The sequence below is a fragment of the Xiphophorus couchianus genome, chromosome 19, assembly GCF_001444195.1.
Source record: "Xiphophorus couchianus chromosome 19, X_couchianus-1.0, whole genome shotgun sequence".
Classification (NCBI taxonomy): domain Eukaryota; kingdom Metazoa; phylum Chordata; class Actinopteri; order Cyprinodontiformes; family Poeciliidae; genus Xiphophorus; species Xiphophorus couchianus.
Genome location: NC_040246.1, coordinates 3,050,392 through 3,070,581, shown reverse-complemented (window position 1 = coordinate 3,070,581; position 20,190 = coordinate 3,050,392). Strand labels below are relative to the sequence as shown.

Genomic DNA, 20,190 nt, shown 5'->3' with positions numbered 1-20,190 from the left:
GAGCTCAGATTGAGGAGAGATCTGGTCAGAAATTGAACATCGACAAGTTTTAATCTCTTATTATTGTTTGTCTTTTGAGCATAAACACTTATTTGTATTTCTAGAGGCATAAATATTGCACTGGATGGTGTTTCAAAAATACTACTATGCGGCGTTTAGCAGTTTTTTGTTTGCAGGAATACATGTTAAAACTAAAGATATACTGTATATAAATTTATTTTATTTAAAATTCACAATTAAAAGAAAATTTGTTATGTATAACATTATTGCGGTAACATAGCCAAAGGATACACGGTAAAATTTTATATTGCTAACTTGTAACGATTTATTTTCAGGAATTGGGATCCACTTTTTTTTTTTCTTTACTTCCGATACCGATACAGATATCTGAGGTTTAGTATCGTTTAGTATATTCAGCTGAACATTATTAGAAAAATGGGAATTTCATTCTGAAATTTGATATAGGTATGGTTTCTTGAACAGAAAATGAGAGATTCATCAGATTTGCAAATAGGAAAAGGAAAGGAAGGAAAACGGGGCCGATTTATCGGTGCACCTCCATGAATTTGTTGGACGTATCAGAATCAAAATATTAGCAATAAACATCATATGCCAGCCTTCACCTAATCATAATTTGTAACTTTGGATTACAGCACAACTAAAGTGTATGTCATGCAAAATGTAATTAGTTTGCCTCTTTTGTGTTTCGGTGCACCACCACAGGGATGTAAATATCGCTCTGAGGAACTGAGCTCAAATGAACCCATTTGAGCGCATCCCTTACCGGAGAAACAAGCGATTCTTTTCACAGCAGTTTTAATTTAAAACACTTTCATTTTGCTCCACTTTGGTTGGAGAGTCAAGCTTATAATCAGCATAACTAAGCAACCAGCTGGCAAGTGTTCGATGAGATATTTGTTACGTAATGTCTTCATATAGGCAAAACTTCTTTTTACAAATATCTATTGTGCCTTTGGCTAATATTAAAAAGTTTTGTAAAAAGGTAGCATTAAAAAATCATAAAGAAAACCACGGTTTCCAACTTCATAGTAGCAAAAAAAAAACAAAAATACACACCATTAAAACACATTTCCTCATAGGGATATAAAACATTATGCATTAGCACTGATAGAGCGTTATTTGCTTTTCCCTTCCTAAGCGAATGACAATTGCTCTCTGTTATTGCCAAAGCATAAAAGCAAACGAGCTCTGACTTCCCTCTTTCAGATGCAAAATAATCTGAAGCTGATAAAAGGTGGGACGGATTAGTCAGTCATTTAGGTCAGTCAGAGTGACGTTGCCTGTCCGTTTAAACTCGGTTAATATAGGAATCGGAAAGAAAAAAAACTGCTCTATTTCGTAATTGCTGGTCAACACGTCTAAGGTTTATTTGTACTTTTACAAGTCTGACCTCAAGATCCAATATGGCTGCCCCTTACCAAATGAATTGTCTTTTGCCGATCCGTCCAGTTTTCAGTAACAATTTTGTTTTCTTTTTCCTTCCCCCTTCGTTTCTCAGATTGCATCAGCGCACGGGAGAGCGATGGGTGTCAAAGGTAAACGGAACAACACTCCGCCTTGCTACATAATAATGTGCTGTACTTTGAACTACATTTATTGGCCTTATTGAGGATGTTATAAAAGGGCCTTGAAATAGATCCGGTTTTCATCAAAGGTCGATTTCACTTTAGGTCTCGTGAATCATGTTTGTGTGGATTTTGGAAGTAGGTTTCAGATCATCAGCTTGTTGCAGACCATCTGTCTTCAGTTTACTACAAGCCAGGAGGATCTGATTTAAAACTTTCTGCAGGGTTATTATGCAGCCTGGAACTGAATTTCAGTATTCTCCAGGTCTGGATAAGTGGGGTAAAATAAATTAGATATTTGTTTTGTTTTGGTACTTTCATACAGTAGTTTGTTCCCCCATCCCATTGTCTAAATGTTACATCTGTCCTGTGTAACTCCATATATGTGAAATTTAAAAAAGAAAAAGGAAAAAAAGAACTTGCTACAAGAGTGCAGAGCTGCTAAATGCCTGGTTTTACAATCGTCTCATTATGGGTTGCCCACATCCTTGACCGTGAGCTCCCTGCTGTACAGGAGATGTACCCTGACTCAGCATTGCTTTGACCTCGGCAGTCAAACCAGGACGAGCCGGCCTTAGGCAGACCGCTACAGTTTCTGAAAAGATTCACTGTAATACTTAGCATGGGAGGCATTCTCCGGTAAGGCTTTATTGGAATCCCACGTAGAGAGTAAATCAGCTTCTAGCTTTGCTTTGGGCCCATTACGCTGTCAGGTTGAAGTGGTTGTTTCGCTGAGTTTTTCAGTGAGTCATCCTAATTAGCCGGCGGTTTGTGAATTAGGGTTTCAGATTTTTGCCTTCGGTGTATCATCCTTTACTTCCCTATTCTTTCATTTCGTCACCTTCGAAGTGGTCATAGAGTGTTTCTTTGAGGGGGTGGGGCGGGGATCATTGCAGAGTCTGAACATTTGGTTCTCTGGAGGGAAGTTTCCTATAACAGCCATGCTGGCATTCCAGGAATATATTGAGAGCTGCTTCTTTTGACTGTTGCAAAAGCAAATCTACAGTGTTTTGTTGGGCATTCATGGTATGAGGCTAGGCTAGCTGTTTTCTTCACTAGTATTCTCTTTAGAGGTCTGTTGCATGTTGAGTCCAAGGACTAGTGATTGTTGAAGATGCATCCATCAAAACATTTTGGCTGATTCCCAATATTCTTCAAAGCCTTAAACTGTGGAGCATTGCTTTCATGTTTGGGAACAATAACATAAGATAAACAATAGTTATTTATTAACTTCCTACTGTGAGCAGCTACTAATTATTTATATAAGATGCAGAGGTGACGCCACACTGTGTGAGAGAAAGGTAGCAAGAGCAACTGATGTGAGCAGGGTTTTACTATTCTTCTTTGAATCTTAAATGAGCAACTTGTCCAGTTAGCTAACGAAAACAGTACTTTCTGTGTTTGTATTCCTACTCTAAGATTTTGGAAAGAATGTAAACATTTCCAAATTTGACATGTTCCACAACAGACAGAGGCTGGACATTAAAAAAAAAAAAAAAGAGATAAGACACAGCAACTTTCCTGTAGCCCATTCGGACTTCCTGCTATCTGATGAAAAGCTCACACTCTTTCATAGCCCGAATGAACCACAGACATCTCTCAAAATTGTTTTAAAATTTTATTTATTTGTTATTTTTTAAAAAAAAGCTAATTACATCTCTTGGACTTCGTCTTGAAAAACTTGCTCGTACTGAAAAAGTTAGCTTTGAGACGTTTCGTCTCAGTAACGGTGTCCTCACTGAAGAGTGTTGCTCCAAGTACCGTTAGTAAAAGGTCATAGTTCTGTTCACCAGTCGGTTAATATAACGATTGTTACATTTATTAAACCTGTCAGCTCCTCATTACTTTTAATCCTGTTATCACAGGAGACGTGGGAAAGGCTTCGGACGTCATCAGCTTGACTCTCATCGGGAGCTGCAGTCACGATCACGGTAACGACACTTTGAAAACAAGCCATTGTCTCCCCACGCTTTGAAACACCGTCTAACGTTTTCGCTTCTTCTGTGTTCATCCGTTATAGACCTGCTGTCGGAAACCAAGATGTACTGCCTCGTTCCCAGTGACTCCTTTGCCTCGTTGCAGCCTTCCACCTCCTTGTGTCCTTCAGAGCTCTCTCGGGAGGCCGGCGACATGTGCACCTCTGCTGCTTATCACGTCAGCCTGTCACACTCGTCTTGTGACACGGAGGTGGCCTCCCACGCGTCCATGCAGTCTCAGGCCTTCAGGAAGGAGCTCCGTTCTCGGGGTCTGCCTCGGACCTCCAGCTCGTCGGGCTCTGCCTTTCCCGACCCCTGTCTGCCAGACTTTGCTCTGTATCCTCCACCCCGGAGAGGGGGCCTCGACACAGTGTGCGAGCTGGAGGGGGCAAGACCGCACAGGCCCGCGCTGTGCGACAGAGAGCAGCTATACCAGCAGGATCAAGCGGTGCCCTCCACCTCGGGGGAAGAGTGCTGCAAGCACAAAGACTCGCACAAAGTGGCCCGCTCTGCCTCCAGAGAGGCAGGGGAGGGCAGCTCAGGGCTCTACCAGGTTGAGGTGGGTGCTGGTAGGAAGGGCTCGGTCGGGGGCGGAAAGCCTCACGCAGGAGAGCGAAGCGCGGACAGCTTGAGGAGCTTGAGTACCCGCAGCAGCGGCTCCACCGAGAGCTACTGCAGCGGGACAGACCGCGACACCAACAGCACCGTCAGCAGCTTTCACAGTGAACAAACCAGTTCTACACACGTGGAAAGCCTTCTCTCACTTTCGGGGGATGAGCGCGTGCCCTCACCCGCAGACGGCCGGAGTTCCAGCCTCGCCGGGGTGGTCTCTCGAGGTCTCGGCAACGTTCCCTCTCGGGAGGCCAATAAAAACCCTCATGCTAATGAGCTGACTGCTAAGCAGACTGTGGGCGCCTCCACTTCTTCCGTAACCCAGGAGCAAGCAGAGCCTGGGGAGAGCACGGAAGAACCTGGCGTCAGGACCAGTGCCGATGGCTCGACGGGAGTAGCCGCGACTGAGCAGGACAAGGCAAAAGCTGATGGCCGGCCGAAACCTGAAGCCGGCGTTCAGAGGACTTTGTCTCTGTCAACTGGGCGCCGCGGACGCCGGCACGGAGGGAAGAAAAGAGCGAGCAGTTTCGATGCCAGCCGACGCCGGGACTACATGGCGTTACGTGGAATGGTTAAACCCTGTAGCGCCGTCTTTACGGGAGGAGGAGAGGACGACTCTAGTGATCAAAGTGAACTCAGCTGTGCCTCCAGTCTGCATTCCACCAACCATCTAAGCACGGACAGCTCGTCCAGCACCACCTCCCGCTCCTGCCACTCGCCGGAGGGTCACTTCAAGGCCCTGAAAGCCAAGCATGCTGCTGCCACTTCCCCCTCCTCCTCCTCCGCGGTCAAATATCCAGGAGGGTCTGAGGCGGAGGTGGGACTCAGAGGGAAGCGCCGGGCTTCCCGGCGTACGCCCAGCACTGGCAGTGCCAAGACGCACGCTAGAGTGTTGAGTTTGGACAGTGGCACTGCCGCTTGCCTTAACGACCCCAACCGCTTAGGAGCGCCGCCTGGGCCCCGGCCCCTCACCACCTCCAAGTCGGATTTGGAAGCCAAAGAAGGGGAAGTCCTGGACGCTGCGTCTCTGCTCGGTCGGGCCTCCCAGCTGGAATCAGTGACCCGCTCCAGAAACAGCCTGCCCAACCAGACGGCTTTCACTGAACCTCAGGATGCAACTGCAGCTTCACTTCGAGGTTGGTACCAAACGTCTTAATTTTTATCCGCACTTAAAGACTTTGTTTTTAAAGCTCGCCCTAGAATGCTGTTACTTATCTACTCTGTTTGGCTTAGTTTCCTTTTCTTTTTCACTTTAAAACTCCTTAATTTCTAATTTCCTGAGATGTTTAAGGTTGTTTGTCCCTACTTTACGAGCGTACTTCCTGTTGGAGGCTTTTGTCAACTTTTGTTATTTTAGTTTATTAACACAAGCATAAATCTAGAGTTCATGAACTTGTTCTCGGAGCAAATGAGGCCCTCCAGACACTGGGAGGGTTTCACAGCGGCTCGCGCTGGTGATTGCAAACAGGATGTTGTCGGTCTTCCACATTCAGCGTAACCATGGTGAGTTTCCATGGAGTAGCAATTCTGACCCAAGCAAAGTGCTCCCTGTGCAGATCACTATTAGTATGACAGCACAGTGTGTGCTTTGTGTTGAGGTTGAGCAAACAGATGCTGTCTTATTAGCATAGTTGTGTTGAGCACTAGCGCTGTTCCCTCCCTGGGTCTTCAAGCTCGTGAATTAATGTCACAGTTTTCAAATATCTTTTTGCTCTTGTTCTATTGCTACATTAGGCTGTGGTTTTTTTTTTTGAAAATGATGCTGACTCTCCGTGGCTTTCTGAGCTGTCATGTGACGTTGCAGCCATGAGCAGCATTGTATTTGCAGCAGTGGTGATGCCACACGGTGTGTATGAGAGAGCGGTTGCTGTTCTCCGCGCATCCTATTGTTGACAGCATCTCAAAAGTTCAAAATGAACAGCACCTGCCAAAGACTAGCTTTCTGTTGCACCAGTCTGAATTCATGCCTGTTATGCTTCCACAGACAATACAGTTGTTTTTTGTTTTTTTTTACTTCTTTCACTTTTTTTGTGCTTCTTCTGACTTCATTTTAAAAACCCAACTGATGCTGATAATAGAGGCTTCATCTCATAAGTATTAACCTGCACAACGAAGGGTGATATGTTCGGACAACCCAGTTACACCTAGGAAGGTCAAACCAAAAATTGCTCATTTCTGATCATCAGATGATTTCTCAGTGCGTTTTTTTTTTTTTTTTAAAAAAGAAAGATTTACAGTAATTTGATTCCTGCTGTTTTGATTCATATTAATGCCACAGTTAATAATATGCAGTAAACAGACTTTTGTTTGCTCTTGTTCTGTTTGAAGTTATTTTTGAATTTGATTTAGATCATGGCTATTTTTTTCAGTTTGCTCAAGGACGTTGTGACTGAGTATGCTGGATTTTATTCATAAATGAACATATCGTTAAAGTTTTAGGCGCTTCATTATCTTATTTAATGCACTCGAGGTTTTGGTAAAGCATTCTTCCAAACTGACCTAAACTCATATATCCAGGATCTGTTGCTACTTAAATATTTACTATGAATTAAAAACATTATCTAAAAACTGAGGAGTCATTTTTCAGTTCAATACTCCTCTGTATTTGTCCTGCTATTAAATTGTCTTTAGGAGTGAATTTCTTTAGAAATGTTTTTCAGGACAATGAAAAGCACCGAGCAAAGCTAGCACTAGATAGCTAATAAGCCAAGAGGGCTATTTTATTGTTTCACTCTAAAACTATAAAGTATGTTTTTATTTATCTAAATTGTTTAGTCTTATTTTAACTGTTATTTAAGTGTCAGAAATCCGTCTGTTCTCTCGGGTATCAGAACAACAAAATGGGTAAATCCCCGAGACAAGCTAACTTCATGTGCGCTAATATAAGCTAAGTGGTGTTTTTATCTTTGGAATATAAAACCATAGAGTAAGTTGAATTTATCAGTCTTACCATAACAGTTATGAAAATGTATTGGAAATTTCAAATGTCGGTTTTGGGATATCCAAAGAATAAATCTGTTAATCACAGAGACAGGCTGGGACTAGCCCAGCTTTGCTAGCCTAGTAAAGCTATGTTTTTACTGCTAATGGATTTATGACTGTAAAAAAAAAAAATTATCTGGGGTGTAATGTATCCAGGGAGAATTTTATTAGGCTTTCCTTCAATGGCAGCAGTGTAATAACTCTCGTCTCATCCACCACAGTCTCAGTGTTAGTCATACATCATAGTTTTCTCTTAAGGAGCGCCCCGGATTACAGGGGGGGGGAATAAAAGCAGAGGTCAAAACATCTGACTATTCTGCATGCAATTTTTCAGGGACAGCAGTGTTGTGTTGGCCAGTGTGGAGCCAAGAACGTAAGATTGAAATGAGGTAATAAAATAACCCTGCATTGAAACTAATGCAACATCCAGGCTGTAACACGAACATCCACAGTCTAAATCATTTTAGATATTTATGTATCAGAGATGCAGATCTCTGCTAATGTCATTACAGCTGTTAAATTAAAGACATTTCAGTTTTGATAATCATCTTAACTGCTTTTATTTTAATTGTGCTTTGTTGACATTTCCTTAGTGAATGTCTAGTCGGTATGACTTACAGGTCCGTCTCAGGATTAGAATATTGTGAAAACAGTCTTTGTTTCTGTAATTTAACGAAAAAAGTCAAACTCGGGCAGATGTTTCATTGCATTATTTCCGTTCATTTTGATAATGGTTTAGTGCTAATGACAGAAAATTCAGTTTCTCAAATAATTTAAAAAAAAGTCTACTTAAAAGTATATTTCATCAATATTTTTATTTTATAGTGGCTCTGGCATCTCTCGTTTTTGTCTGGACAATGCTCCACAGCCTGTCTTTGAATCAACCAAAATCACAACTATTTTGAGTGCACTTTTTCCTTCCACTTAACTTCCTGCTAATATGCTTTGATAGAGGCCTCTCTGAACAGCCAGCCTTTTTAGCAATGGCCCTAAGTGGCTCATCCTCCTTTTGAATTTGTTGGTCATAAAAGAGCATTTCTGTCAAATAAATAAGTTTTTATATGAATCTAGTGTCAAATTTTGAAACTGATTATGAAATGTTATTGTTTATTATCTACAATGGTCATAGTTAACATACAAATAGTCACTAATACACGAATATATATTACTCTGTGTTTATTTAATTGGTCCAGTCAACTTCACAAAACCCAAACATTGACCCTCATGCAATGAGATTAATCAGTTCAGAGGGAACTGATTATTCTCTTTTGCCCCTTAATACAGGATTAGGTCAGTAGGTTTTACTTTTCAAAAACCTACTTTTCTAAATGTCATTTAGAAAACATTTCCTAGGTCGTTTTCCAGCTGTTGTTTATATATAAGTGCTGGTAAAAATCTTCTAAGCCACACATGAAAGCATAATTTACGGGAAAGCAAACAAATCCACACTAACGGACCGATGACGTCTCTCACCACGACAGCGCCAGGAAGTGAGGAGACGGTCATATTCCGTCGGGAGCGCAGCACGTTTCGTCGGCAGGCCGTGAGGCGGCGGCACAACGCAGGAAGTAACCCCACCCCTCCCACCTCGCTCATTGGATCTCCTCTCAGGTACGGCGTGCGCGGGGTCGGTATGTGTGTGTGTGTGTGTGTGTGTGTTGGGGGGTTCTCTATGGTTGTGTTGCCTGGTCTGAACATGTCACCTTCCTGTCCTCACATCGACATCGTTCTGCCCCTTCTGTTGTCCAGAACTTCAAACCAAACATCATCTCTCTACCGCTTTCTTTGCCCTGCTTGCCTTATTTTGCCAACTCTCGCTCTTTTCCACTTTTTTATATTTCCCTCTGGTGTTTTAAAGTTTACATTCTAACCATTAAAGAATTAAATCCTGTAAGACTGAGAGTGTCTTGAGTGAGAGGACCAAAGTTTTGATTTATCGACTTAGCTGTGAATTGTTTGGCTTTTTTTCTTTTTGACGTGACTGCATGTTCTTCATCACGCTTCCCTTTATATTGCCTGCAGCCGACATTTGTTTCAAATTGGCGCTGTATAGATAAACTGAACTGAATAGATCACATTTAAATACACACATTTCATCAACATAAAACAATTTTACCAAGTTTTGACCAAAGTTGGGGTTGGGCATATTGTATCGGTTATTGCGATACATTTCTTATCATAAGAAACTTCATTTATCGTTGTCACAATAAATTCCAACTAGCGATGTTTTTAAAAAACCCAAAACCCTTCGCATTAGTCTGACTAATATTTCCACTGTTTATTCTATTACAGCACCAATAAATATCAACACATTTAAAAAATATGATTAGATTTAGTGGCTGTGTTCAGTTTTGTGAAACAAATCACACGTCTTTATGTGACTGGTGTCCTAAAGAAGCTTGATGGAAATGTTTTTCAAGATCGGTATTTGTGTTTGTGGAGATATAATTGCTGTGCCATGCAGTCGTAGCATTAAAGATACTTAAAAAAAGAGAAGTAATAAGTAGGTCTTATCAGCACTTTTATCATTATTAAAATAGTATCCTAAAATATCGTACTACAATGTTGTAGACAACAATGCGATAGTTGTACTAATGCAGATGTTCTGTTTTTTCTCTGTTTTCAAATTCTGTATGTTTTTGGTTTTTTTAATACGGTGTTTTTAGTCACGGTTATTACACAATTAGACTCTTAATATTCACCAATATCTGCTCTTAATAAACTGATGCCAACCTGGTCAGTTTCGCACGAGGTGAACGGCCGACAGGGTCTCACCTTTAGCCGAGGATCTGTTTTGTCCTGTTGCGATCTCTCAAGGTCGCGCCTCTAAATGCCGACTCTTCAAAAGTGTTGAGCAAGAAAAACAAGTGAGCAGCCTGCCAGGGGTCATAAAGTTAAAACTAGATCCTTTGTCCTTTACTGCCTTTACACTTTCACCTTCTCAGGCATTTTCTCCTTTGATTATATGATCCATATGTATAAGCAGTAATCGTAGCTTTGTGCAGGGCTGGTGAAAGGTTGCATACGTTCACCATAAACATGCATTTTATGCTCATTTTGAGGTTTTTAATGGTGAGTTTGAACCATTTTTCAGGTTTATTTGGTCATATACAAACAACAAGTGAGTGAATCATTCATTTCACAAGTTTTAATTGTGGATTTTCTCCCCACACACACAGTGTCTTTCTTGCTTTCTATCATTTTTTAAAATCTCTCTCCAGTGTTTGGGTTTTGAAGACTCTGTATTTAAACTCTACCTGCTGCGTACATTCATAATAAACGTTATTATTTGAGTGTGTTTTTTTTTCTTTTTCTTGAAGAACGTTAAGGACTGAGAATTTGGAAAGTCGAGTCTGAAAAAGTCAGGAATGTTTGCATTAAAATGTCTAGATTAGAGCCATGCTGTTTTCATGCCAGGGGCGCCACCAGGAATCTTGGGCCCTATGACAAAAATGAATTTGGGCCCCCCCATGCAGCTGCAGTTCCAATTTTTTTAGTCCGACTGTTAACTACTGTAAGTTAAAAATGGGCCTTTACAGTTTATTAGTTTAGTTGCAAGCAAGTTAAGAATGTTCCAATGCACAGCACAAGTGATAGCCGAAAACTTGTGGTAAAAAAAAAACAACCCAAAAAGCGTTTAAACATCATTAGTTTTTTCTATTCTCATATCCTTCTGTCACTAACGCAGCGCTCTCTCCTCCAGCCTCCCTCTGTGTTGCTGCTGTTAACTAGATCAAATCCCACCACGTATTTCCTCCCTCTCTCTCCTCCAACAGTCTTCAAGAGGCTCTGAGCCAGGCCGCCCAGCCTTCTTCCTCTCTGGTGAAAACTCAGCCATCCAGAACCCCTTCCCAGGTGACAGTGCTGAGCGCGAGTGTGTCCCTGCTGGCCAGGAATGGAAGCGCGCACCTGGAGGGTTCTCAGGACCAGGCCTCGACTGTGGGCGCCACCAGCCTGCAGGACGACTTCGGTAGGCGGCTTATCAAGAGCAGCTTTTGTTTTTTGCCTCTGTTTTATCTTTTATTTTCTCGTTTTTCACAATCAAATAATTCAGAGTTTATTATTAGTTACTTATTAGCTAGACTTACAAAATCTGAAAAAACTTGACAGGGGTGGCGATTGGGTTTCCAGCAGGGCAACCTGCTACAATGTAGCTTAGCTTATAGCTCACTTATGTGCTAAAACGTCCCAGTCAAAGCCCAGACCTAAATCTGGTTAAGAATTTGCAGCAAGACTTGAACACTGATGCTCGCAGATGCTATTCATCCAGTCTGAGAACGGACACCACGATTCTTAGTTTCTGTTCAAAGCTGATAGAGAAATTCCTGAAATATTTTCCAGCTGCGGTTGTAGCAAAAAGTAGAACAGAATAAAATCCTTTATTGTTCCACAACGGGGAAGTCTGTGCAAAGTGACGGGCAATAACAGCAAATAGACTCACACGAAGACAGAATATATAAAAAAGTATAAAAACACAATAAAGATTAAACTATTGTACAGTAAGTGGAACATTTCAGCATAAATAATGTATAGTTAAAAAAATATTCAGGAGGACGTCAAGCAGGCTGAACAGAAACAAACATTTTTCACATTTTACTTTCAAGAAAAAACCAAATCAAAAATCATGTAAAATTTCCTTTCTAACTTATGATTATGCACACCCCTGTGTTGTTCTATCAAATAACATCTTAATGAATTAAAATTGAATCTTGTGGCTAAACTGACACAGTGTTCAAGATGCCGTCAATACTTTGTGCGCTTGCTTTCGGATGGTTTCCACGGCGACTCAGAGAGAGAGAGAGAGCAAGGTTTTGGAAATGACAGTCTCAGTCAATCACAGGAGAGTGCCTGTTATTTACAGCTGGCGGGCCGTCGTAATCAGTTAAAGCCCGCTGGCGTTATGCGTGCTCCATTTATGGCGCCTGGCTGCGTCTGAAGCCAGGGGGGATCTGACCTTTGATCCCAGCAGAGCGCATCCATGTTCCCTTCGCAGACGCACTGACACTGACCGTGGCTCTTCACCATCAGAAAACCGATGGTCAGAGGAAGTCCATGAACATGTGTGCAAAACAAAGAGAATGCCCAATGTGACCTTTTCTCCTGCTGTCCTTGTGCAACACCTTCCTTATTTCCTTTTATCCTTCCTTCCTTCCTTCCTTCCTTCCTTCCTTCCTTCCTTCCTTCCTTCCTTCCTTCCTTCCTTCCCCATTCTTCCATCCTTAACAGCATTAATCCATATAGCATTGCATTAGGTTTCTTCAGTGTGTGGTTCCAGCCTCTGACCTTCAGCAGCTCGTGTTAATGTGTGTGTCGCTCAGCTCCTCAGCCTGTGGCTGCCGTTCCACACGATTACAGGGAAGCAGCAGCAGATCTGTTGCTCCACAGCTGAACTGCGGCCAGCTGCTTGAACAGTTCTCTGAACATTTGTGTTTTCTGCACAGCGGGGCCGTAACCTCCTCAAATATCTCTGATAAACACATTTCAGATTTACAGATTCCTCGGTCGGAGTACGACTTTATTTCTTTCTCTTCCTAACAGGAGAAAACACATCTTTACTTTTATTAAAGTCAGGCAACTTTTTACAGCAGCTGATTATCGACTGTTTGGTTTTGCAAACCGAGTCGTGACATTTACATCCCCCTCTCGGCGCTTGAATTTGAAGTAAATATTAACACAAGCCAGTTGCTGTTACCACGGCAGCGTTTTAAGGATCACAGTACTTGACGTAAATGTTGCAGCTGAACAGAAACTGAAATGAGTCCGAGACGGAAGCGTCGCTAAGCGTTCTCTTTCCGTCTGCTTCTCATTAAGTCGTTTTCAGAATCCGATTAGAACGCCGCTGTTCATCTGTTAAACTCTGTCCAGACTCGCGCTAAGAAACAGGAATACAATGAGAGCGACTCATGAGAGCGACGGAAGGCATTAGCCGTCCGGTTTTCTGAACACAAACATAAAGCTGACTGTTTTTTTTTTCTGTCATGTTTCCCCCAGGAAAGCTCGCTCCGTCCCTGTACGAGGCTGGCGGATGCGACATGTCGCTGGTCAATTTTGAACCCGCAACCAGACGAGCCTCCAACAACCTGTGGTAAATTTCAATTTCAGAAAGTTGGGCTTGAGAGGCTTAAACTCTTCCTGGCTTTTTCAAGCAGTTTGGTTAAAAATTTTGTGGGGTTTTTTTCCCCCAGTTTTTCTCATGACTACGAAGGCGTATCAGGGCCATTGTAAAGAGAGAGAGAGGAAAAAAAGAAGTAAATTTCAATCAAAAACTCAGAAATTTTGAGATTCATCTGGAGAACTTTTGCGCAGAGAGAATCGGACATTTCTGAGTTCAAAAAGTTGAAAATTAGCGAAAAAGAAAATTGACATTTTTAGATTAATCGCTGAAAATTTCTTGAAAATTTCAATGTTCAAAAAGTCAAACGATTTACAAGAAAAATTTCAGAGATTCTAAGAATAATCTCAGAAATGGTTTCAAAAAGGGTTAAAAAAACAACAACAAACAAACAAAAACAAAACGTTTCGGTTTCAAATTTTCCGAGTTTGAAAAGTTGAACATTTTAGCACCTTTTATTTAGCATCTGTGTTTTATATCTATCTCTGGGGGTACATAACTTACTTTTTCTTACACTTTAAGAAACCCCCATCCAGGATAAAACTGCTGAAAACAGTCCAGCCGTTTTGTTTTTTATCTTGATGTCATTGGAAAACCAGGATCTGCAGACGTTTTTCTTCATTTGGTGTTTGTGCAGGGACACCGACTCCCACCTTTCCAGTTCTACCTCAGTTCGCTTCTACCCTCACGACCTGGTGAGTAACCAACTAATAAGATGGTGTGTGTGTGTGTGTGTGTTTCGGAGGACTTAAGGGAGGGAGACCAAAACAAATGGCCTTTAGTGACACGTGGAAATTTGTCTGCTTATGCTGGTTTCACAGCTTCTTTAAATGCGCTCTTTGTTTTTAATCTGTGTTCTTGTAAGGCTTAAAGTAACAACATTCTGTCAAACCACCTTAAAAAAAAGAGTCACTTTTACTATTTTTGTTTTCCAGAAGTTTAATTTCAGCACTTTTTTTTGGGAAGGGGGGAAAAAAGAAATGTCACGCGCTCCCTTGAGTTTGTGATGTTAGTCCCAAATTGAGGGAACTGTAGCTGACCATGAGACAGTTCTCCCTCCATCAGATCCGTCTGAACCGCCTGCTGACCATGGACCCGGAGCTGCTGGAGCAGCAGGACGGAGACCTCAGCCCGGAGCTGCAGGACGCGCCGGTGGGACAGGACAGCGCCACGGCCTCCACTCCCGCCGGCAAGGCCAAGCAGTACTACCGCCTCTGGCTCCTCCCGTACCTGTGGGTCGGCCTGCATTTCGACCGGCTCACGCTGCTGGCGCTGTTCGACAGGTGGGCTCGTCTTTATTTCTGCCCGCGTTTCACGTCGTGTTGGGTAACTTGGTCGTTTCAGACGACCAAACCGATCCATTCGATCTGTGAATGCATTGAACGGTTAAGAAGTTTTGGTTTTAGTAGGCCTGCTGCAATGAGCAACGATTCAATTATAAGATAAGTTCGAGCGACCTCAGTCATTTCCATTTGCATGATTTGTTGTTTTGCTCTTTCTACAAAAAATAGATGATAAAAGTCTTCAGTTTGGTGCTGACTGAAGGCAAGAAATAAATTGTCTTTATTTCAAAATAAATTGTCTTTATTTTGAAAGACAATTTTTGTTTACAGAGACTTCATAATTCATTTTGTTTTTTTGCTTCTATTGTTTTGTTTGTTTATTCTGGATATTTCAAATATCGTCCAGTTCCAGTGTTAAGTATTCATCAGAATTTTAACGTTGTTGATCTCCGAGAATGTGTTCTTGCACTAATATGCCATTACCATTATGTTACTTGAAAATGATCTCAAAACAACAATGTTATTGTTTATCGCAATAACTTCTGGGACAATTTATCGTCCAGAAAAATTTGTTATCGAGACAGATGACAAATTTGGGGATTACATAAATATTCTTATTTAAACCCATAAAATACAAATGGATCCTCATTGATTGATTACAGGAAAATTAAGAAAAATAAACTTTTCTCGTATTAATAAACAGGAAACTCTCAACATTAAAACTAAGCTCTTCATAAGTCATTTCAACTTTTTAATGTTTGGAGACCACATGGCGAAGTTGAGAGAACGAACGATCGATCTGGTGTTAACATCACCAGCATCACACATTTCAGTTTTTTCCAGGCGAACCTCAGGGTCCTGTCATTGGGCCGTTTTGAATTCTGAATTTACGTGTTTGATTTATTGTGGACTTCTCTTTATTAATATTGTTTTTCATGCTATCTTTTTTAAATACTTGTCTTTATTGCTTCTCTCATTTTTTTTTCTTCTTTTGGGTATAAATTGTGATACACAATTTGTGTTGCCGTTTGAGCCACCAGCAAGCATCGTTCTCCCGCCGTCGGTCAGAACGAACTTTTCATGAACGGCAGCCCAAGTTCAGAGCACGTTCTTTCTCCCTCCTCTCCAGTTCGCTGACCCATGATTTGTTGCTTTCTGTGTCACTATTCCCTCTTTTGTTCAGTTTCATTTGAAAGAAAATGCCATTTTTCTCCGTCTCCGCACTTAAACGGGCTGTCGCATTTGTATTCGTCGTCGCTCCAGGAACCGCGAGGTTCTGGAGAACGTCCTGGCCGTGGTGCTGGCCGTCCTGGTGGCCTTCCTGGGCTCCGTGCTCCTCGTCCACGGCTTCTTCACCGACATCTGCGTCTTTCAGTTCTGCCTCGTCATCGCCAGTTGCCAGTATTCCCTGCTGAAGGTGAGCCCCCTTGACTCAGCGGCAGCTTAACATTGTGTCGACTTGACCTGAAAAAAAGAAAGTAAAAAAAAAAAAAGGAGGTGAAACGGAGAAGCTGCTTTTGGAAGGAAGGAGTTCAGACGCTGCTCTCATTCGTCTCGACGCGGCGGGGGAGAACATGAAAGCGCGGCGTTCCCCTGAGGGGGGAATCTGTGACGCTCTGAAGTGTTTTTGACAAAAAAAAAACAAAGAAAACCTCTGATAGCTACATGTTTGCTCAAGGCGTATCAACTTCCTTCCATTATTTATTCTGCTTTTCTTTATTTCCAGAGCGTTCAGCCAGACTCCTCCTCGCCTCGACACGTACGTAGTTATTTCTCATTTGTTTTACGCCACATAAAACTTCTAAAAGTTCATCTTGAACCAGTTCAAATGAAGTGACTTCTGTGTTTAAGGTAGAAATTCTGTCTGGATTGAACATGTTTACAACCTGTACTTATTATTTAGTGGGAGTTGTTTTTTTTTTGGGGGGGGGGGGGGGGGGGGGGGGGGGGGGGGGGGTTTGGGCTTCTGGAAAATGATGCTGCTTTTCCTCTTGTGAGTCGCCCCCCTCCGCCTTCCTCCCTCGCGTCAGTGGGGCTGCTCTGAAACGGCGTCTTTTATTAATGCAGCTCTTACTCAGCTGCAGGCGCAAAGCTTTAAATAGCTGCTGAGAGTTTAGGCCACGGCTCACTCTCTCACTCTTTGTCTGCATCTCACTTTCTCTCTCCCGCTACCCGCCGGTGTTGTCCCCGTTTCCGCTCCCCGAGCTGACGTTCAGGACTTTGGATCGTGACGTCAAAAAAAACAAACAAAAAATAATTTTTTTCCAAAACCCAAGTCTGCGGTGTGTGAAAAGCCCGGCAGGTCACTGCCTCCAGCGGAAACTGGCACGAAAATGACCTTTGTCCCTTGGAACAGATCTAATGTGACTCTGATCACATTTTCCTTTGGGATAATTGTATGAATCACTGAACAGCAGTGGGAAATTACTATTACTTCTAGTATGCCTTTATGAATACATATTGAACTTCTTTATATTGTATATAATAGAGTTGGTAATATTAACACACAAGATTAATATTAAAATTTTAATACATAACGCAGATTAATCAAACTACCTATTTTGACCTGGAAGACCAATTAACTCATTTGATTTGTTGTTTCTGTTTGGTTTACTTTGAATATTTAAAATGTTTTCCAGTTCCAGTATTAAATGTTCAATAGAATTGAATGTTTATTGATCTTTGAGAATGTGTGCGTTATTATGTTTCTGAGCGACGTCGCGAAGACATCCGCTCTCGTAAACGCCCGGCTGCGTCAGGACATCGCCCAAGACCGTGATCCTTCCCCTTGTGCCTGCAGGGTCACAATCGCATCATAGCATACAGCCGGCCGGTCTACTTCTGCCTGTGCTGCGGCCTCATTTGGCTGCTGCACTACAGCAGCCTGAGGATCACCTCGTCCCGCTTCACCCTGTACGGAGTGGCGCTCACCAGCTCGCTGCTGCTGGCGTCGGCCAGAGACCTCGTCATTGGTGGGTGCACGTCCCGCTGGACGTTTTGCATATTTTATTGTTCTAAAATAAGTTTAAAAAAATTAAATCAAGTCAGAAAATCTGTTGTGTTGCGAGTCCAGATGCACAAAGCGCTGAAAGTCACCTTGTGTGTGTGTGTGTGGGTGTGTGTTCCTGCAGTCTTCACTCTGTGTTTCCCCGTCGTGTTCTTCATGGGACTGCTGCCACAAGTCAACACGTTCGTCATGTACCTCTTCGAGCAGCTGGACGTCCATGTGTTCGGGGGCAACGGTGAGTGGCTGTGACCTCGGCGGGATGACGCGGCACACACTCACACATTTGTCACACCCAACACACTGCAACGCAGGGAGGCCTCATAGCGGCGCTCTTCCTGGCCTGGTTCCTGTCAGAGTCGTCTCATTGCTGCTGTTTTATTTTTTCTCTCTCTCTCTGCAGCCTGCACGAGTCTCCTGTCGGCGTTGTACAGCACGCTGCGCAGCGTCGTCACCGTCGCCTTGCTCTACGGCTTCTGCTACGCAGCGCTCAAGGTAAGAGCTGACCAAGACGTAAAGGTGGATTGTTGCAGAAGCATGCCCGCCGGTTCCCTTGTCAGTAGGCTAGTTCGTGATCTATTTGTTTGGTCTTTGAAGCCGTAAAGTGACATAAAAGCAAAGCTTTCGTCATCGTTCTAGGAGACCTGGGAGCCGCACCACATCCCCGTGTTGTTCTCTGTGTTCTGCGGCCTCCTGGTGGCAGTGTCGTACCACCTGAGCCGGCAAAGCAGCGACCCCTCTGTCCTCATGTAAGCCTCGGCTGTTTTTTCCCGCGGCTGCAAAATATTAGCGTGTTTTTAGGAGCTCGCTTTAAAACATCTGGTTTCTCTGTCAGCTGGATTTTGAAACACTAGTATGGAAATACAAATCACTGCTCTCCTTCTTCAGAGCTGGATGTAGGTCACTGGCTTTATTTTATCAGGTTAAGGAAAGAGCATTTAGTAATTAAGTGTTTTTTTAACCTTTGCAGTGACTTTTACAGTGATATAGAAGTGTGACTGTATCGGCTGCTGCAGCTGCAGCGCCCCCATCCGGCTTTTATTCCTACACACTGCCATGCTGTCCTTACTTTTTCTATTCATAAACAAATGAATAGAAAAAGTTACCCATCTGCTTAGCTTTTGCTTATCACAAGTTAAATATTTTGAATGCATTACAAAGACAGTTGATTATAAAAATTCTCAAGTACAATTCAGCAGATTAATCATATATTAAGACGGGGGCTTTAACACAGTAATATTAATGAATTCGATTTTAACGTGTTCAAAAATGTTATAGTTTTAGTCTTTTTTTTTTTTTTTGCAAAAAAAAGTCCTGAGGTGGAACCATTGTACTGTGTTTCTGGTACGCCTGTAAACCTGACGCGCCAGCAACATCCGCTAACAGCAGCGATGGACGACAAACTTTTTGTCCATCTCTGTTTATTTCCATGTGCTCACATGTATATGTAATATTCATGTGACTTTTTTTTCTTTTTTTTTTACAAAAATATTTTTCAAAGACTTACTAGTAGTTTTTAAAGCAATAAACAAAGACAACAAATTCTGCTGAACTAGTGAATTTTTTTTTATGTCAACCATTACTGGGTACTTGTAACATTGTGGAATTTGAGATAAAAGATAATGGCATTTGAGGAAAAAATATATAAATTAATTGTGCCCGGGAAGTTACGAGAAGAACTTATTATTTTCTCCTCTTACTTCGCAGCTCACTGATACAGTCCAAGATTTTGCCAAATCTAAAAGACAAGAACCCAGAGGACCCCCTGTCTGAGGTGCAGGACCCTCTGCCGGACAAGCTGAGGGCCTCGGTGGTGAGTCTGGCATCCTGAGCCCTCTAAGCTCTGGTTAGGCGTAGACCAGCCACATGACATTTTGTTAAATACCAATTTCTCATCTCATGCCTGATGTTTCTTTTCAAATGTGTAGAATGAGCGCCTGCAGTCGGACCTGATTGTCTGTGTGGTCATTGCTGTCCTTTACTTTGCCATACATGTCAGCACAGTGTTCATAGCACTCCAGGTACAGTAAAAACGTTAGCTCTGAAAACTACAGTCAATGATTTTTGGAGGAAATGAGTAAAGCTCGCAACATGGCCGCAGACTTTTTCAAAGTCTCGCGCGATTTTTAGGCTTCCATTTGTCCGAGGAGCGTCCGTGAACAAAACCTTTGACCCCTTGTTTCTGCTTGCGTGTTCGGATTGAGAAGATGTAACGTTTAGGTTTAATGACAGCCTCGTTTTCTCCTCAGCCCTTCCTCAGTTACGTCCTGTACGCTCTGCTGGGGACGGTGGGACTCCTCACCCACTACCTGCTCCCACAAGTTCGCAAGCAGCTGCCCTGGTACTGCTTCTCTCACCCGCTGCTCAAAACAAAGGAGTACTACCAGTTTGAAGTCAGAGGTAAGCAAACGGCGCTCTCTAAAGCTTTGACCCTTTTTTTTATTTTTTTCATTTTTGAAATTACAGCCGCATATTTCAGTGAAATATATAGAAGTTTTCTGCGATACGCCGTACAATGAAATAAACAGAAATACAAACGGAGCAATGTATTTCTGTTCATGGAGGAAATACGAAAAAACAAAGAGAGTAGATCAATATTTCTTATTAAAATATCGTGGGTTTTTTTTCTTATTTT

At 42.4% G+C, this 20,190-nt stretch overlaps 1 protein-coding gene across 3 annotated transcripts in view; it reads left to right on the top strand.

The window, feature by feature from the left end:
* The window catches only part of pcnx1 (pecanex 1), a 41,437-nt gene that overhangs the window by 7,012 nt on the left and 14,235 nt on the right, over positions 1-20,190 (top strand). For 2 of the 3 annotated variants that reach the window (XM_028000551.1, XM_028000553.1), the window contains 17 exons: positions 1,520-1,556; positions 3,452-3,517; positions 3,607-5,310; positions 8,638-8,767; positions 10,933-11,126; positions 13,148-13,241; positions 13,906-13,963; positions 14,319-14,551; positions 15,815-15,968; positions 16,278-16,310; positions 17,352-17,523; positions 17,683-17,793; positions 17,959-18,050; positions 18,195-18,304; positions 19,263-19,368; positions 19,484-19,576; positions 19,805-19,955. In XM_028000551.1, the coding sequence (XP_027856352.1) occupies positions 1,520-1,556; positions 3,452-3,517; positions 3,607-5,310; positions 8,638-8,767; positions 10,933-11,126; positions 13,148-13,241; positions 13,906-13,963; positions 14,319-14,551; positions 15,815-15,968; positions 16,278-16,310; positions 17,352-17,523; positions 17,683-17,793; positions 17,959-18,050; positions 18,195-18,304; positions 19,263-19,368; positions 19,484-19,576; positions 19,805-19,955 (3,538 nt within the window). The remainder of the gene's footprint in view (positions 1-1,519; positions 1,557-3,451; positions 3,518-3,606; positions 5,311-8,637; positions 8,768-10,932; positions 11,127-13,147; positions 13,242-13,905; positions 13,964-14,318; positions 14,552-15,814; positions 15,969-16,277; positions 16,311-17,351; positions 17,524-17,682; positions 17,794-17,958; positions 18,051-18,194; positions 18,305-19,262; positions 19,369-19,483; positions 19,577-19,804; positions 19,956-20,190) is intronic. The other variant, XM_028000552.1, reaches the window with a different exon arrangement.